We start from the raw sequence: 17,810 nt of genomic DNA, 5'->3' as shown, positions 1-17,810 counted from the left end.
CCATATCCGATTTAATAAATTAGATATTATTCATACTCATATTTGATTAAATTGGACATTTCTTGTCAAAATTGAAACAGATTCAAGTATTTGATATATGTTTACTTGTCATCGTCGATTGAGGAGAAAAGATGATATATAACTCTTTTTTATTTGATTCATTAGGAGATGATGAGAATTTTAAAAATTAATTCATCTTTATATCCTTATAATTTTAAATTTACAAACATAAATAAGGATATTTTTGAATATTATAAATCTTTTTGCTCCTCCAAATCCTCCAATATCAAAGGAAGTAAACATTAGTGATTAGATATTTTGCTCTCTTTCATTCCTCTTTCCTAAAAAATGAATTAAGTAAAATAAATCATAAAAATCACTCCCCTCCCTTCTCTTTTACTTCATTTTCTTCCCGTCAAACATCATATTAAATAATATTGTCCACAAACATATCATTATTTTATATTTAATTTTAAATAAATATTAATAATAAACTAACATCCCTAAATTTTAAATTAAGACACCAAATTTATAATAAAAAGTTTAAGAAACTAAAATTATACAATCATGTAACTATTTTGACATTTAAGCCACTTTTGTTTTTTTACATCATTCTCCAAGACCTTTACATTATTCTAATGGCTAATTTAGTAGCAAATCATAAATAGAGAACTTTGACGGGAATCGCAAGTAGCAACCCCACCGGCGGCTGGCGTTTGACACTTTGACTACATTATTCATATCGCTCATGTATATAAAGAATAACTATATATGTCTTGCTTTACAGTTCACAAACGAAACACTGCATCTCCAATATCCCTGCAACACAAATCTAAATTGTGTGTTCGAGAGTGTGAGCATGAGTACCCCAGCTGTTCGACATGTTTCAGAATGCTTCGTCAAGCCCCACCATCCCACCCAACTACCTGGTCCTAATCAAATCTGCCATTTAACACATTGGGATATTGCTATGTTGTCTATCCATTATATCCAGAAGGGTCTACTCTTCAAGAAGCCCGATCAACATGATTTCATTGAGAGTCTGTTGGACAAACTCAAGCACTCTCTTTCTCTCACCCTCTCCCACTTCTATCCACTGGCTGGTCGCTTTGTTACGCACAAAACACAAGACCCTCCCTCTTATGCTCTTTTAGTTGATTGCAACAACACTGACGGAGCCAAGTTCGTCTATGCGACTTTGGACATGACCATATCTGACATCCTTTCTCCCGTTCATGTTCCACCAATTGTTCACTCATTCTTTGATCTCCACAAAGCAGTCAACCATGATGGTCACACCATGCCACTCTTGTCCATCCAAGTCACTGAACTAGTCGATGGTGTTTTCCTAGGTTGTTCCATGAACCACGCTATTGCCGATGGCACTTCTTATTGGAATTTCTTCAACACATGGTCTCACATCTTTCAAGCCCAAGCTCAAGGGAATGAATACGATGTTCCCGTTTGGCACCAACCCATTCACAATCCTTGGTTTCCAAATGATTGTCGTCCACCAATCAATCTTCCATTCAAACACCATGACGAGTTTGTCAACAGATTTGAAGCACCCTTGCTGAGAGAGAGAATCTTCCACTTTTCAGCAGAGTCTATTGCGAAACTAAAAGCAAAGGCGAACTCAGAGTCCAACACCACCAAAATCTCATCATTCCAGTCATTATCAGCACTTGTATGGAGATCCATAACTCGTGCACGGTCCTTACCTTACGAGCAAAGAACAAGTTGCAAGTTGGTCGCAAACAATCGTTCAAGAATGGAACCGCCTCTGGCTGAGGAATACTTTGGAAACTCGATTCATTCACTGAGTGTGGAAACAAGCGCAGGGGAATTGGTTGAGAATGATTTAGGATGGACAGCATGGAAGTTACACGTGACTGTTGCGAACCACAATGGCGGAGAGGTGATGCAATTTCTGCAAGAGTGGCTACAATCTCCTTTCATATTTAAACTTGGTCGTTTGTTTGAGCCATACTGTGTGGTGTTGGGTAGCTCTCCGAGGTTCAATGTGTATGCGAATGAGTTTGGAATGGGGAAAGCAGTGGCAGCTAGAAGTGGGTATGGTAACAAATTTGATGGGAAAGTGACATCATACCCAGGCCATGAAGGAGGGGGAAGCATTGATTTAGAAGTGTGTCTCTCGCCACAAAATATGAGTGCGCTGGAATCAGATGAAGAGTTCATGAGTGCAGTTTCCAAGTCCAATCCTTTCTACTAGTTTACTGATGCGTCCGTGCCTGACCAAAGTGTTTAAAATAAGATAATTTGTATTTCAATAATGTGTTTTATTTCATTCAAAGGAGAAATATCATTTTAGTAATGGGTATTAGTTGAAATATGTAACACAAGTCAGCATAAAATCGTGAGTTTAGATGTTTTCATGTGAAATTTCATTTTACTGAAATCTCTTTTAATTAAAAATAAGAGAGAAATTTTAAATATATTATTTAGTATATATTATAAAAGAATTTTTTTCACATAAAAAAAAATCTTATTCATTTTTTCTGCCTAATTTTTACCGATTTTTATTTTTAATTTATAAAACCACGTTATTATATTTAATTATAGTATTTTTTATACATTTAATTATAGTAATTAATTTTATTATGACATTATGCATTTTAATAATTTTAATCAGTATATATGTTAATTTATTTAACTAAAGTGATTAAAACTAATATATTAATGATATTTTCTATTTTTTATTAATTTCATCGAATATTCTTTCTATTCGTAAAACTATATTATTATATGTAGTTATAATAATTAAGATGATCATAAAAAGTATATATAATGATAGTATTTAATCAATATATTTTAATTTATATTAACTAAGTTTTTCTTATGCATCAGAATATACACAACACAAACAAACATAAAATTATTTGAATTTTCTAGTATTTTAAATTTCCACAACATCAACCGGGAGAATGAATGTGAGTTGAACTGGACAAATATCTTAAACAATGAGCGATGAGTTGCTAGAAGCATCAATCTTAGCTAATCTATCTGTAACGACCCGGCTGGTCACTACACTCACAACCACAGCACACCGGAAACACTAGACAGAATAGAACGAGTATATAAATATAGGATCTAGAATATAAATATATACAATGTCTCAATCCGACTAGAGTTAGTGTGTACAAACAAAATACAACCAAAGTAGCCAGATAGTGGCCCAACAACAAGACATCAGCCAAACAGGACTCCTCCCTTTGCCAACTGCCGACTTGCCACTATCACCAGTCTAACCCTGTTCTGCTCCCATACATAGTATGATCATCGCAGTCCAAACCACATGGAAACAACAAAGGGTAAGCTAGTGAAAAGAAACAACGTACATATATAAATATATGAATGGTAAACAGATTCAACTATCAGCTTAATATATATATATATATATATATATATATATATCAGCACACATCTCACATCATTCAGCAATAACAGTAGTAAACACACAATTAATGCGTCGTCACGCATATAAGTTAGTATTGGTCGCTTGTAATCGGTATAGCTCGACCTGGCCCCTATACCGTGGTCGCTTTGTACACGTGTGCCTCGACCTTGCCCACACACGGGACCGCTAAGACTTAGAGGAGAACAGCAAGTTACCACTCCAAGGGTCAGCTTTCCAGGGAGGGTTTTCAACAAATTAGGCTCGCAGAGCACCACAGCCGCTGCATCCACACAATGGGATGAGGTAAATTTCGAAAACAACTCCTCTAGTCTTAGTGATCAACAACTCAGCCTTACGGCCTACAACAACTCAACCATTAATCCGCAAAAATCAGCAATCATGTGAGTTTCTAGCTCATTACACAAACAACCGGCAAGAAAAATACTAGCTTCCCTTACCTCGGTGAAGAGAAATCCGAGCTCCGGGAAGAAGAAGCGGAAGAAAATGGAGAAGAAAAAGCAAGCTTGATAACTCTCTGCACGACTCCGAGAAAAACCAGCACCTACTCAACACCTAAGAATCAACATCAGCCACCACACGAGGGAAAGAGGTTAGCTAGGGACAGTGAGGAGAAAAGAGAGTTTTTGAGTGAGTGAGAGTGAAGGAAGAGAAAATAAAGGGAGGGTTACGGGTCTCACAATCTCCCCAACAACAAGAGTTTTCGTCCCCGAAAACAAACTTACTTGGGAATAAACATGGATACCGATCCCTACACTACTGTTCTACCTCCCAAGTAGTCTCACCAGTAGCTGCATCCCACAACACATTCACCAGAGCAATGGACTTGCCCCTCAGCTCCTTCAGCTTATGATCAATCACAGCTACTAGCAACTTCTCAATCGTCAGATTCTCCTTCACCTACACATCATCCAGCTCCACCACATGACCAAGGTTATGAACATACTTCCTCACATACAATTGTGTCAGCTTCTCCAAGGACCACTTGATGTTGACAGGCAAGAAATGCGCACACTTGGTCATATGGTGAAGATATATGTCCCATGTTGAGATACATAGTGCTAATAAGGTGATAAGTTTAAAGTTGTTTTAAAGTTGAATCCCTTAGCATGTCATGGTTGAATGACCAATTTGAGTAAGGTATCTAGTTAGAGATGTAGTCTTTGACTAGGTACTAGAGGGTGCGTGGTACTTGGAGGACAGTGGGTGAGCTAACTCCATATGTGGATTGGTGATGCTAGCCAAGGTCGTGCTAGGCTCATACCCAAACCCTTCTGTCCTGACAGTAGTACTGGACCTCCGAGTCTAAGTGGCACACCTGAGTAATCAACTATTATTGTCTATACCTGGTTCTCTTCGGAGTTCCTAACGCTGTTCTATACCTGACCTGGTTGTGATAGGTCAAACGCTGGATTCGGTAGGGTTTATGCCACCTAGACTGCTCAACCTCAGTTGTTGGAGATCTCCTAGTTGTATATGTCTGACGATGTATTAGTTGATGTTGCATGGGTTGTTGTATTCAAGCTGTATATAATGTTGTATGAATGAGTTGATAATTGAGCTATTGTGATAAATACTATGTGATTGTGTTGTGATGAGTTGTTGATCACTAGGGCTAGAGGAGAAGTTTTCGAAGTTGTTCATCCTATTGTGCGGATTGAGATAGTTGTGGTGCTCTGAGAGCCTAATTTTGTTTAAAAACCCTCCTTGGAAAGTTGTTCCTTGGAGTGGATGATGTGTTGTTCTCCTCTAGGACTTGGTTGGTCCCGTGTGTGGGCAAGGTCGAGGCACACGTGTATGAAGCGACCACGGTATAGGGGCTAGGCCGAGCTATACCGATTACAAGCGGCCAATTTGAATAAAGTATGATGTGTTGAAAATGTTGTTTCTATTAGATGATATTGTATATCTATTGTTGTAGGTGTTATGTTGCTTTATGTTGCAAGTTGAAAGTAGAATTCTATTGTTGTTTATTATATGTTGATGCTATTTTTTTATGTTTATTGTTTTGAGCTTACCCTAGTGTGTTTTTCCTATGTGGTTGGGACTACGATGACCATACCTTGGTATGCGAGCAGATCGGAATAGGTGTTCTGCTGGACTGGGTGAGCTTCAAGACTCAGGAGGAGAGCTAATGTTGTAGCTAGTTGATTGGTAGCTTTTGACTACTTAGTTATTATATAGGATATTATTTCCCTACTTTCAGTTGTATATATATATATTGAGACTTTTTAGTTGTGTATTCTCATTATATATAATGGTTTAGTGGTGAGTTATTTTTTTTATACTTTTTTTTGACGTTATAAACAGTGTAAAACTTGACAAGTCGTTATACTTATTTTATAATAAGTTTATTATAAAATAATAATATTTTAACCTTTCCCGAACGTGATTCGAACTTTTTTGCGGGATGAAGCACTGCTCATTTTAAAAACAGCCTCATTTGACTAATAAATTTGTAACACTGCATTATAAAAGTAGCACCGTAAAAGTTAAAAAGCCGAACTATCTTGTAAGGAATCCATAACACAAATAAAAGTGGGAATGGTGACAGACAGTTGTTATGCCATAGGGGAGTCAAACGTGTTGTTGTTCACATATCACATCGTCCGTCTCTTTAGACCGGGTCTCAGGCACCACTCCATAATAGTCCCATCCATGACATCATTCAAGGCATCAAACCTTGAATTTAATTTGGGATGATTCTGCATGTCAATTTCCATTGATCCTCCTACATCCATGAGGATGAATGTAACAAAAATAAAAATATTAATATATAACTTATAATAATTATTACTACTAAATTACTATATAGACAATAAAATATTTAGATATTTAGATAAATATAGAGAATCTTTCTAATATTTTTCTTTTTCTTTAAATCTATTAGACAATGAAATATCGTAGACTTTTTTAATATGCAAGACTAAAGATTCCCTATTTTATTATCATAATAACATTTCACTAGTTCCTTTATTAAAAATTAATAAAATATGCTTATTATTATTGAAATGTAATTCAGATTATATATAAATAGACCCATTTGTATAATAAAGAAATACACATACAAACAAAATATCTTCTCTGCATGTTATTTTATAACAACTTCTTATTATCAAGTAATTAATTAGATTAATAAGATAATTAAATCAAACAAATTATATAAGTCACATAATATTTTTTTTTTAACATTTTCCCACTTAGCTCATATAGATTGGCCTTATCATCAAAAATTAAATATGGTCATTTAACTTGAAGCTTAAAATTCCTCAAAAACTATATAAAAATTATCATACATGAATCATGCGTTATGTTTCAAAATAAACATTTTCTTTCATGTATTATAATGCATAATACTTTCTAATAATTGAAATAGGTTTATACTATAATGATTCAAATGAATCATATCTTTTTATGTCAAACTTAATGTGTATAAAGTCATAAAATTAAAAAAGACAAACTTTAATACAAGTCTTTGAATATATATGATCCTAAAATATACTTAATAACTCTTATTATTATTATTATTATTCTATAACCAACTTCTTATTATCAAATAATTAATTAAATTAATAAGATAATTAAATCAAACAAATTCAATAATTTTTCCCCATCGGTCTAAATCTTGGATATTAGAGCATCTATAATAGGGTTGCTTATAAGCAACTCCCTGTACCACATCACTGTCACATTAATTATGGTCCACTTTATGAGTTGCTTAAATTTTAGCAAAGTTACTTGTAGAAACAACTTTATTAAAATTTAAGCAATCTATAAAATAGATTAGAGTTGATGTGGAAGTAACGTGGCACATCCTCTTAAAAAAAGCGGAAATCACTTGCAAAGCTGGATATAATGTTGGGGCCACCTTTTAATTCTTATCTTTATTCGGTGAGACAGCATTAGTGATAATCTGCGAGAAAAAGCCTTCATTCCGTGGCCTTTTTTATTTACTTTTTTTCAACAAAGCATGTGGGTGGGCCCATAGACATAGTTGCACCTTTGCCGGTCGTCGTATGTTGAGTGGGCAGGTACTACAAATAAACCCGAACTTATGGATAATGTCCTGATTTTAATATGAAATACCCGATTTTATTGGATACAAATATAGGTAAAACTTGTATATTAAATTAGATATGAGTATAAGTATATATTTATTCATTTCGTACTCGTCTCTGTTTTGATTCTTATTCTTGGTTTTATATTCATGTACTTTCAATTTAATTGTGTTAAAAAAAATTTAATATTTTATTATATGTAATTATTTATTATAATGTGAAATATTTATAATTATTTAATTATTAAAAAAATTTAATTAAAATATGAAATAAAAAAATAACTTAATTATAATTGTAATATAATAAAAAAATAATTTAAAAATATTGTATATTTTTTTTACAAATTTTTTTTTGACACGTACAGTACAAATATAACCAATACCTAACAAGCATATAGACAAGGAAAAAATAATATATTCAATAAGTACAAATATCATGAAACCCATAAGTGAGCTACCGCGCCCTATTACCATCTCTATGAGTGGGATGTGCAATAGTAGCTGCATTATTATTTATCTTTTTCTGCTAATCTGGATGCGCAATAACAGGAATATTACTCGGATTTGACTGGCCATGTCTTTTGATGATATTCCACCTTCATTAATAAAATCTTTCCGTTTTTTTTAAAGCTTATAGTACATTGGGCATCTATTTATGACACCATATTGGCTTTTTCACCAAAGTGGGGTCGTTGACCAACTTATTTATATAAATGGGGCTCTATTAAAAGTATTTACGCCTTTGGGGCTGTTTACAACGGTGTCGCTATGGGCCATAGCGACACCCATGCCACGTGGCCTTTTTATAACTCCAGAGAAGCCATGAAAGCCATATTGACGAAGTTGTTGCAGCCCATAGCGACACCTACAGCTTGAATGAAGTCGTTATAGCCCATAGCGCCCCATATTTTAATTTTTTTAAAAAAAATCAAAAAATATATTAAATAAAGAAATTAATGAAAAAATAAATTTATAAAATAGTAATTAAAATTTATATGATAATGTAAAAATAAAAGAATAAAAAAAATAATACAGTTCATAATTTAAAAAAATAAAAACGTCAAGAAAAGTGGCGCTATGGCCTATAGCGGCACTGTGTCGCTATAGGCCATAGCGCCACTATTATAAATACATAAATATATATATATATATATATATATATTTATAAAATAAAGAAATTAATGGAAAAATAATTTTATAAATAGTAATTAAAATTTATATGATAATACAAAAATAAAAGAATTAATATTTATTTGCTAATATAAAATATAGAAATTTTAAAACAAATTAAGTTAAAAATTTAAAAAAAAAAATAACAAAAAAAATTAGTGGCGTTATGGCCTATAGCGACACTGTGTCGCTATAGGCCATAGCGCCACTTTTAATTATTTATTTAATTTATTTTTTCCACTTTTTAATTTATTTTATGAATTTTATATAAATCTATATTTATATATTTATTTTTTCTGTATTTTCTTTATTAAATTAATATTTTAAAATTTGAAAAGAAAAGGAAAAAAAAAAAAAGAAAACAAGTCGTTGTGGCCTATAGCGAATTTTCGGCGCTATAGGCCATAACGACTCGTGAGGGGAAATAAGAAAACGGACCAATGTAGCAGGCTTATCACTCGAAAGATGGAGTAAATAATATTGTGGGGCCTTAATTTTGTCTTATCTTTCACACATAATGCAAGTCTTTTCGGTCATCTCAATCTCCACAATGAAGCCAAAACTATTCAACCTGGCATCTCATGACCCAAATTGTCTGCCACATGCATTTTCAAATAATTTGTTGAAATTATATAAATTTTTATAATAACAGCAATATAAAATTAATATAAAATAAAGAAATTTTAAAATAAAATAAGTTAATAATTTAAAATATAAAAAAAAAAATTAGTGGCGCTATGGCCTATAGCGACACAGTGTCGCTATAGGCCATAGCGCCACTCTTATAAATAATTAAAATACATATTTTAAAATTACGTTTTTAAACAACTTATTTTTATTTTTATAAATATATAATAAATAATTCAATTTATTATTTTTAAGTTACATTTAAATTATTTTTGTTTTTTCTTTTTTTTCTTACATGGTGTCGCTATGGGCTACATCATTTCTGTTGGTCCATCAACTATGGTAGCTCAGCCCATAGCGACACTGATGTGGCTCAGTCCAGCCCATTTTGGGCAAAAAAAAATGACACGTGTCACCGGTGTCGCTATGGGCCATAGCGACACCGTTATAAACAGCCCCAAAGGCGTAAATACTTTCAAAAGAGTCTCATTTACGTAAATAAGTTGGTCAATGACCCCACTTTGGTCAAAAAGCCCACCATATCATTGCACTAAAAACGATTAGTTTCAGGTTTATTCTGTGTTGTAAATTAATGTTTATATTATTCTTTTATTTCATCTAATTTATAAAACTCTCCCTCTTTTGTTTGGGCCATATTTTACTGATAAGAAAAGTACACAAATAATCTTAGGCAGATGATAAACACACCTCCACTCTCGTATAAATACACTCCCTTTTAAAAAAAATATATAAAATGTCTAAATTATCCTTAAAAAAAATGAAATTCCTAAATTTACACCTCCCTTCCCCTCACAGAACGACACCAGAACGGGTCGTTCTGCAAGAAGAACGGTCCGTTCTGATTGCAGAACGCCCCGTTCTGCTTGCAGTACGGGCCGTACTGAAAGCAGTACAGGCCGTTCTGCTTGCAGTACGAGCCGTACTGAAAGCAGTACAGGCCGTTCTGCTTGCAGAACGGGCCATTCTAGGGTCGTTCTGTTGCAGTACAGGCCACCGCATCACTTTTAAAATGGCTACCTTATAACTGATTTTAAAACTCCGATTTTAAAAGTCATTTTTGTACTAGTGTGTCTTTTCATAGAACAAGTAAGACATTGCGCACCCCTCTTCTTTCTCTTTCTGGTACTCCTCTTCTTCTTCTTCTTTTTTCAGCACCTCGCACACCCCTCTTCTTTCTCTTTCTGGCACTCCTCTTCTTCTTCTTCTTACTGTTACGGAAAGTTCTTTCCGGAAAATACTTTCCATAATATTAAATTCTTATTCCGGAAAGTATTTTCTGGAAATGTTTTGTTACATAATTCCGGAAAGTACTTTCCATAATATTAAAGTTACTATTACGGAAAGTTCTTTCCGAAATTATATAAACAATAATTTTACTATTCCGGAATGCTAATGACTGTAAAAGAACCTTTCTTATGCTGGTTATGGTGGGGCTAGTCCTTTTTTTCTATTCAGAATGACTATAAAAGTATATTGCTTAATGACATTGAGCGAAAAAAGGCTTTGGGAAGAAGAGGGGTGTGGAGTGTGGGGTGCGGGGAAAGGGGGTGAGGGGAAGGGAGGTGTAAGTTTAGGAATTTCATTTTTTTTAAAAAGGGTAATTTAGACATTTTATATTTTTTTATATAAAAGGAGGTGTATTTATACGAGAGTGGAGGTGTGTTTATCATCTGCCATAATCTTATTAGTAGGGGTGACAAAGCGGCCAGCCCGCTTCGTTTTGGCCCGGGTTGCTAAAAATGGAATGGGCTAGCTCAACTTGTCATTGAGAAATGGACTAAAAATGTTGGTTCACCTTACTTAAATATAGGCTAGCGGGTTCACGAGTCAACAGACTAGCTCGTATTATATTAAAAAGAAAAATTAAAATTACAAAAAAAATTATCAACGGGTTGACGGATTTAGCGGGACGGACCTGACGAGTTGACGGGTTAGAATAATGAGTCCGTGGGTCACGACTAATTTTGTCACCCCTACTTATTAGTATTACTATTATTATTATTATTATGTTTTACTTTCAATTTTTGTTGTAATTTTTTTATTTTTTTTCTTCTAATTATTAATACGAAATATCTGCAAGTGTACAAAGTCTTCAAATAATATATTGTTCTTTCCTTATGAATCGTGTGTTTGACAAGGTAATATTAGTAATAAAACAAAATCAAGACGGAAAATATTTCTCAAAACAGAAAATATAAATTAAATTTATGTATAAATTAAATTCATGTTTGAGTGAAAATTGAGATACTGAGATAATTTCTTCGCTTTTAAATTAGGTAAATTTATATATGAGAATCAAAAATTCATGTTAATAATAAATTTCATAAATCATAAAAATATGTTTGATTCGACTTAATTATTTATGAAAATACTCTTAAATCTTAATTGAAAATGAAAGATTTTTATTATATTAATAAATAATAAAGATAATTTAACATTTTTATCGCATTAAAGTTTCAATTTGTATTTCAAAAAAGTTAGTTTTTCATTACTGATGTGATAATAATTTTGTGAAAAATCTATATAGAAATCATTTTATAAGAAACAATATTTTCTATGAATGTTATTTTTTAAATAACAAATCAAATATGAAAAATTAATGTCCCTGATATTAAATTCTTGAAACAGTAAGAATTTTTCATCTCTCCTAAATTAAAATTTATATAACTAATTTATTTTAAAAGAACCTTTTGTAAACTTTATATTTAAAAAACAATTTAGTTGTTTGACTATGCAAAAAAGTTATTGAAATTTTCAGGAAAAAGACACGTAACCTATGCTTAACAACGTTCTTTAAGTTTACACCATATGAGTTAAGACGTTAAATTATTTATTTATGTTCAAATACCTTCCATGTGAATATCGTAAAAAATAAAATAAAATTATGCCATTTGTCTGAACGTCATGGCTTAGGTCACGTTAAATTTAAGTTAAAGTGAGTTTATTTATTTATTTATTTTACCTGTGTTTTAAAACTTTGTTTTAAACTAATTTAATAATATATATTTGCATTTATTATAGATATCATTAATATAATATTCGACTAACGTGGCCTTTCAGACTCAACAACTTCCCTGTTTAATTTTTATTTTTCTCATGATCATTCTCCAAAACCTTTACATTATTGTGATGGTTACTAGTAATTTAAAAGTAAATCTATATTAATATATAAATGAGATATTCTTTTTTTAATAATCATTTTGATCTTCATTTTTTTTATTATTATATATTTTTATTTTAAAAATATTTTTAAATTAAATTTAAAAACTTAAAATTAATAAATTTATACTGATATACAAGAAATACTAATTTTAATAATTATTTTTTATTTTTATTTTTATATAGACTATTTTATTTTTAATTTATATTTTAATAATTACATTTTTTATGAGTAATTTTTTATTTTTTTTCTTTTAATAGAATGTAGCCTTTTTCCTACTAATATCTAACAGAGAAGTTTCGCGCAAGGATAGATGCTGCACGGCATTGACCAGCGACTGCAATATTTATTTATATAAAGAGTAACAACTATGCCTCCGTTTAGAATTAGAATAAAATACTGCATATCTAAGTTCTCGGCATCACAAATCTAAACTGTGGGTGTGTGAATGTCACTGGCTGCAAAAAGAATGAGTACCCCAGGCGTTCAACGTGTTTCAGAATGTTTCGTGAAGCCACATAGTCCCATCCAAGAGTCAACTCAAATATGCAATTTAACACCTTGGGATGTTGCTATGTTGTCTGCCCATTATATCCAAAAGGGTCTCTTCTTCAAGAAGCCTACGCCACTTGTTAATCAACAAGATTTCATAGAAAATCTGTTGGACAGTCTCAAGACCTCTCTCTCTCACACTCTCTCCCTTTTCTATCCATTGTCTGGCCGCCTTGTCACCCACAAAACTCAAGACCCTCCCTCTTATGTTGTTTCTGTTGATTGCAACAACGCTGATGGAGCAAGATTCATCTATGCAACTTCGGATATCACAATATCTGACCTTCTTTCTCCCGTTCATGTTCCACCCATTCTTCACTCATTCTTTGATCACCACAAAGCAGTCAACCACGATGGTCACACCCTGTCGCTGTTGACCATCCAAGTCACTGAACTAGTGGATGGTGTTTTCATAGGTTGTTCCTTGAACCATGCTATTGGTGATGGTGCTGCCTATTGGAATTTCTTCAATACATGGTCTCACATCTTCCAAGCTCAAGCTCAAGCTCAAGGGAATGATTATGATGTTCCCGTTTTACACCAACCCATTCACAATCGCTGGTTTCCCAATGATTGTCTTCCACCTATCAATCTTCCTTTCAAACATCATGAGGAGTTTATTAGCAGATTTGAAGCACCCTTGCTGAGAGAGAGAATCTTCCACTTTTCAGCGGAGTCAATAGCGAAATTGAAAGCAAAGGCGAACTCAGAGTCGAACACCACGAAAATCTCTTCATTCCAGTCACTATCAGCACTGGTATGGAGATCCATAACTCGTGCGCGGTCCGTGCCGTACGAGGAAAGAACAAGTTGCAAGATGGCCATAAACAATCGGTCAAGAATGGAACCGCCTCTGGCTGAGGAATACTTTGGAAACTCAATTCATGCAGTGAGTGCAGAAACGACGACAGGGGAATTGCTTGAGAAGGATCTAGGATGGGCAGCGTGGAAGTTGCACTTGGCTGTTGCAAACCATAACAATGGAGCGGTGCTGCAATTTCTCCAATACTGGTTACGATCCCCTTTCGTATATCAAATGGGTCGTTTCTTTGACCCCTTCTGTGTGATGATGGGTAGCTCGCCCAGGTTCAACGTGTATGGGAATGAATTTGGAATGGGAAAAGCAATAGCTGTTAGAAGTGGCTATGCCAACAAATTTGATGGGAAAGTAACATCGTACCCAGGTCGTGAAGGAGGGGGAAGCATTGATTTGGAAGTGTGCCTTTTACCACACACAATGAGCGCGCTCGAATCAGATGAGGAGTTCATGAATGCAGTTTCCAAGTCCAATGTTGTCCACTAGTTTGCTAATGTGCCATGTTCTTGACTACGGGTCATTAATGAAATGAGATAATGTGTATTTCCCTTAACAGAGGTGAAATAATCATGAGAAATTACCCGAACATGTATAATTAACAGATTTTGAAACTGTTTTCAAATTTTATTTTCCTCAAATGTGTACTGTGCAAACTTCTTTTTTCGAGCCTTTTTCCATTTTTATTCGTGAAGTTTTTTTATTCATAATGTCCTTGAGTAGTCAGGTAAGGTACAATTTTCTCAGTGTTATTTTGTATATAAAAATGTGTTTGCAACACATTTTCTCGTAGGTAGTTGATAATTTTTGCACTTTGTTTACTCTTACCAACAATTCTTCTATGATGACGAGACTTAAATACCTTCGTCACTTCAACTTTTGATAAGTATTTTGTACAAAACTCAATAGCTTCTTCTATAATGGATGTTCTATAATGGATGCTTTTAAATGGTGTTGGTTCTTCATATACCTTTTTAATATTTTCATGTACTACTCAATTGGGTACATCCACCATAAGAACATCATATCACATAATCTAACTTCTTTAGCTAAATGCACAATTAAGCAAGCTATGATATCAAAAAATGATGGAGGAAAATACATTCTCAATTAACACAAGATAAGAACAGTCTCGTTCTCTAACTCATCCAACTTCTGAGGATCACCAACTTTACTATAAATTGTATTAAAGAATAAGCACAATCTTGTTATTACATATCTAACATTCTAAGATAATAAGTCTTGAATTGCCATAGGTAGCAACTATTGCATCAAGATGTGACAATCATGAAATTTTAAATCCACCAATTTAAGATCTTTCATTAATTCAAACTTCTTAACAATGGAAGAATAATCATATGGAACCTTTATGTCATGTAAACACTCACAACCCCCCCCCCCCCCCTTCCCCTTTTTTCTTTTTCAGACAATGTATGACATGTTGGGAACAAAAATGTTTTCTTACCATGAAAGCATTTACACCTACCTCAACCATTTTTTGTCTTTTAAACCCACATTTTCTTTACCCATCTTAACCAAATATAAACAAGCATTTACACCATCTTTTATCTTTTCCTAAATGTTAAGAAACATTCCAATAATATTGTTACACACATTTTTTTTCACATGCATGACATATATACAACGTCTCACATCAAGGATCTTTTAATACATTAGATTAAAAAATGTTGGCCTTTTCTTACATATATTTTTCTTACTAAGTTATTTTTCGTTATTCTCATGTACAACATGTATTTAATTATTTTTCGTTATTCTCATGTACCACATGTATTTAATTTCTTTATCCGTTCATAAACTTGGTCACCAATTTAGAGCGTCAGAGCTACTTCTTTTACTAACACTCGTTAAATGCTTTCTTTAATCTACGCCTCAAATGACTATGATTGAGAAATCTCTAATGCCCAAGGTAAACTATTTTTCTTCCATGTTGCAATTGATGGTGAGATGTGCCCTTTTCACATATAGGTCACACTTTGTGTTCCTTAACATTGTAGCCAATCAAGTTGCCATATGTTGGAAAGTTGTTGATTATGCAAAAAAAAAAAACACAGCATGCATCTTAAAAATCTCGTTAAAAAATTCATCAAAGACATCAACATCTTCCTTCCACAACATCCTTAAGTTCTGAATCAGGGGGTTTAGATAAACATCAATATCGTTTCCTAGTTGTTTTCAACTCAAAATCATCATATATAACATCATATATTTATGCTTCATGCACAACCATGGAGATAAGTTGTAAATCACAACCAAAACAAGCCATGAATAGTGTTTACTACTTAGGTTACCATATAAATTCATTTCATATGTAGCAAGTTCAAGTCTAAGATTTCTTGGATCATTGTCGAAATCTGGAAACATAAAATCTATTTTATTCTATTGCAAAGAATATGTTTCATGCCTTAATTGTCCATCTTTCTTCCATCTATATGCTTGTCTCCTAATGTTTTTGGTATCATAGACGTTACTAAATAATCACTTCAATATTAGAACAACAAGAAGACAACACAACACCTTTGCGGGAGGATCCTTGCTCACCCCACATTTAGAGTTACCTTTCTTCAGTTTGTATCGTGATACTCCACATTGTGGACACTCATGTAAGTTATCAAACTTCCTCTTGCACAAAATCTAATTATTTAGACATGCATGGAATTTCTTATACTCCACACTCATCAGACATAATATCTTCTTCGCATCATAATTAGATGTGGGTATATGGACTCAAGTTCGCGAACCAATTCATTTAGTACACGACTTGCACGAATATGGGCCCAATTTTTTTTTTAATCCGTATAGGTATAGCAAAGTTCTTGACCCGACCTGCGAACTTCGTGGGTAGCCCATTTATTAATAAATTGTTTTTATGTATTTTTTTCCTTGTGTATTTATATCAACTTTTTATGTTACATATGTATTTATATCAACTTTTATGTTACAAATGTATTTATAATTGGGCCTACGAATTGACCCATTTATTTGCGAGCTTCATAGGCTAAACTTGGAGTAGAAAAATTAGTCCATTTATTTTGCAGATCAAGTTTATCTATCCCATTAAAAGTGCAAGCTTCACAGGTCAAGCCTTAAACGTGCCAGATTGGTCCGTATACCCACCCTTAATCAAAATTATGTGTCAACAATGTGTTATCTTTGGAAAACACGTCGCTCAACAACTTAAACAATTTTGTAAAGCTTTTATTGGTCCATCTATTTTTTGCCTTAAGATTGAACAATCTTAACACCATAAACAATTGTGTAAAATTAGCTTAGTTTGGACACAAAAGTTTCACCCACATTACTGCACAAACTACTATACACATGTGCGTATATGAAAGAATCAACTCCAGCATCACAAATCATGTTCTCCAATCCATCGTTCATCTCTAAATTGACTTGTTAATCTTGTTTTTGAGATGCTTATATGTGTGACATGTTTAACAATTCACCTTGTCATGTTCGTATTTTGTAACTTCTTAGGAACACATCACACAAAATATGCTCTCATATAACTTCTATTGGATGCCTTTGCAAATTGAACAATTCACACAAGGATAGTAGAATGTTCCATTACTATTTTTAACATCTTTTGTGTAAACTAAAGAAACTATTTCACTCCATTCTCATATTTAGTAATTATGCGTCACTAGTAGAAAATTAGTATTTTATGTTAGCGTTTTTTCGTCGGTTACAAAAATACCCAACGTAAAAAATACGCAGTGACATTTTTGAAATTAATCTAAACTTTTTTACGTCGGACCAAAGCGGGTCCGGCGTAAAAACTAAAATCTACGTCGGATATGAAGTACAGTCCGACGTAGATTTCCATTTTTACGTCAGATCCCTTTTGGCCCGACGTAAAAAGTTGTTTTATTCCCCTCAGCACCTTCGTCTTTTTCGTGCGCGCAAGTGTTTTTTCATTGTTTTCCTTTAGGATTTTTCTCTAGCGATTTCC

The 17,810-nt window shown here is 33.2% G+C and overlaps 1 protein-coding gene and 1 non-coding gene across 2 annotated transcripts; both read left to right on the top strand.

Annotated features, from left to right (window-relative positions):
- Positions 1-753: 753 nt before the first annotated feature.
- Positions 754-2,454, top strand: LOC109818521 (putative acetyltransferase At3g50280). Its single transcript, XR_014433625.1, has one exon. It is a non-coding gene; the product is annotated as a putative acetyltransferase At3g50280 (transcript).
- A 10,394-nt stretch (positions 2,455-12,848) lies between these two features.
- LOC109818517 (putative acetyltransferase At3g50280) lies at positions 12,849-14,478 on the top strand. Its single transcript, XM_020384005.3, has one exon. The coding sequence runs from the start codon at positions 12,920-12,922 to the stop codon at positions 14,324-14,326; it is 1,407 nt and encodes a 468-aa protein (XP_020239594.2). The 5' UTR covers positions 12,849-12,919; the 3' UTR covers positions 14,327-14,478.
- The last annotated feature ends 3,332 nt before the right edge of the window (positions 14,479-17,810 follow it).

Source organism: Cajanus cajan, chromosome 4 (genome assembly GCF_000230855.2).
Source record: "Cajanus cajan strain Asha chromosome 4, NIPB_CcT2T_4, whole genome shotgun sequence".
Classification (NCBI taxonomy): domain Eukaryota; kingdom Viridiplantae; phylum Streptophyta; class Magnoliopsida; order Fabales; family Fabaceae; genus Cajanus; species Cajanus cajan.
This window is presented reverse-complemented; position numbering and strand designations above follow the sequence as displayed.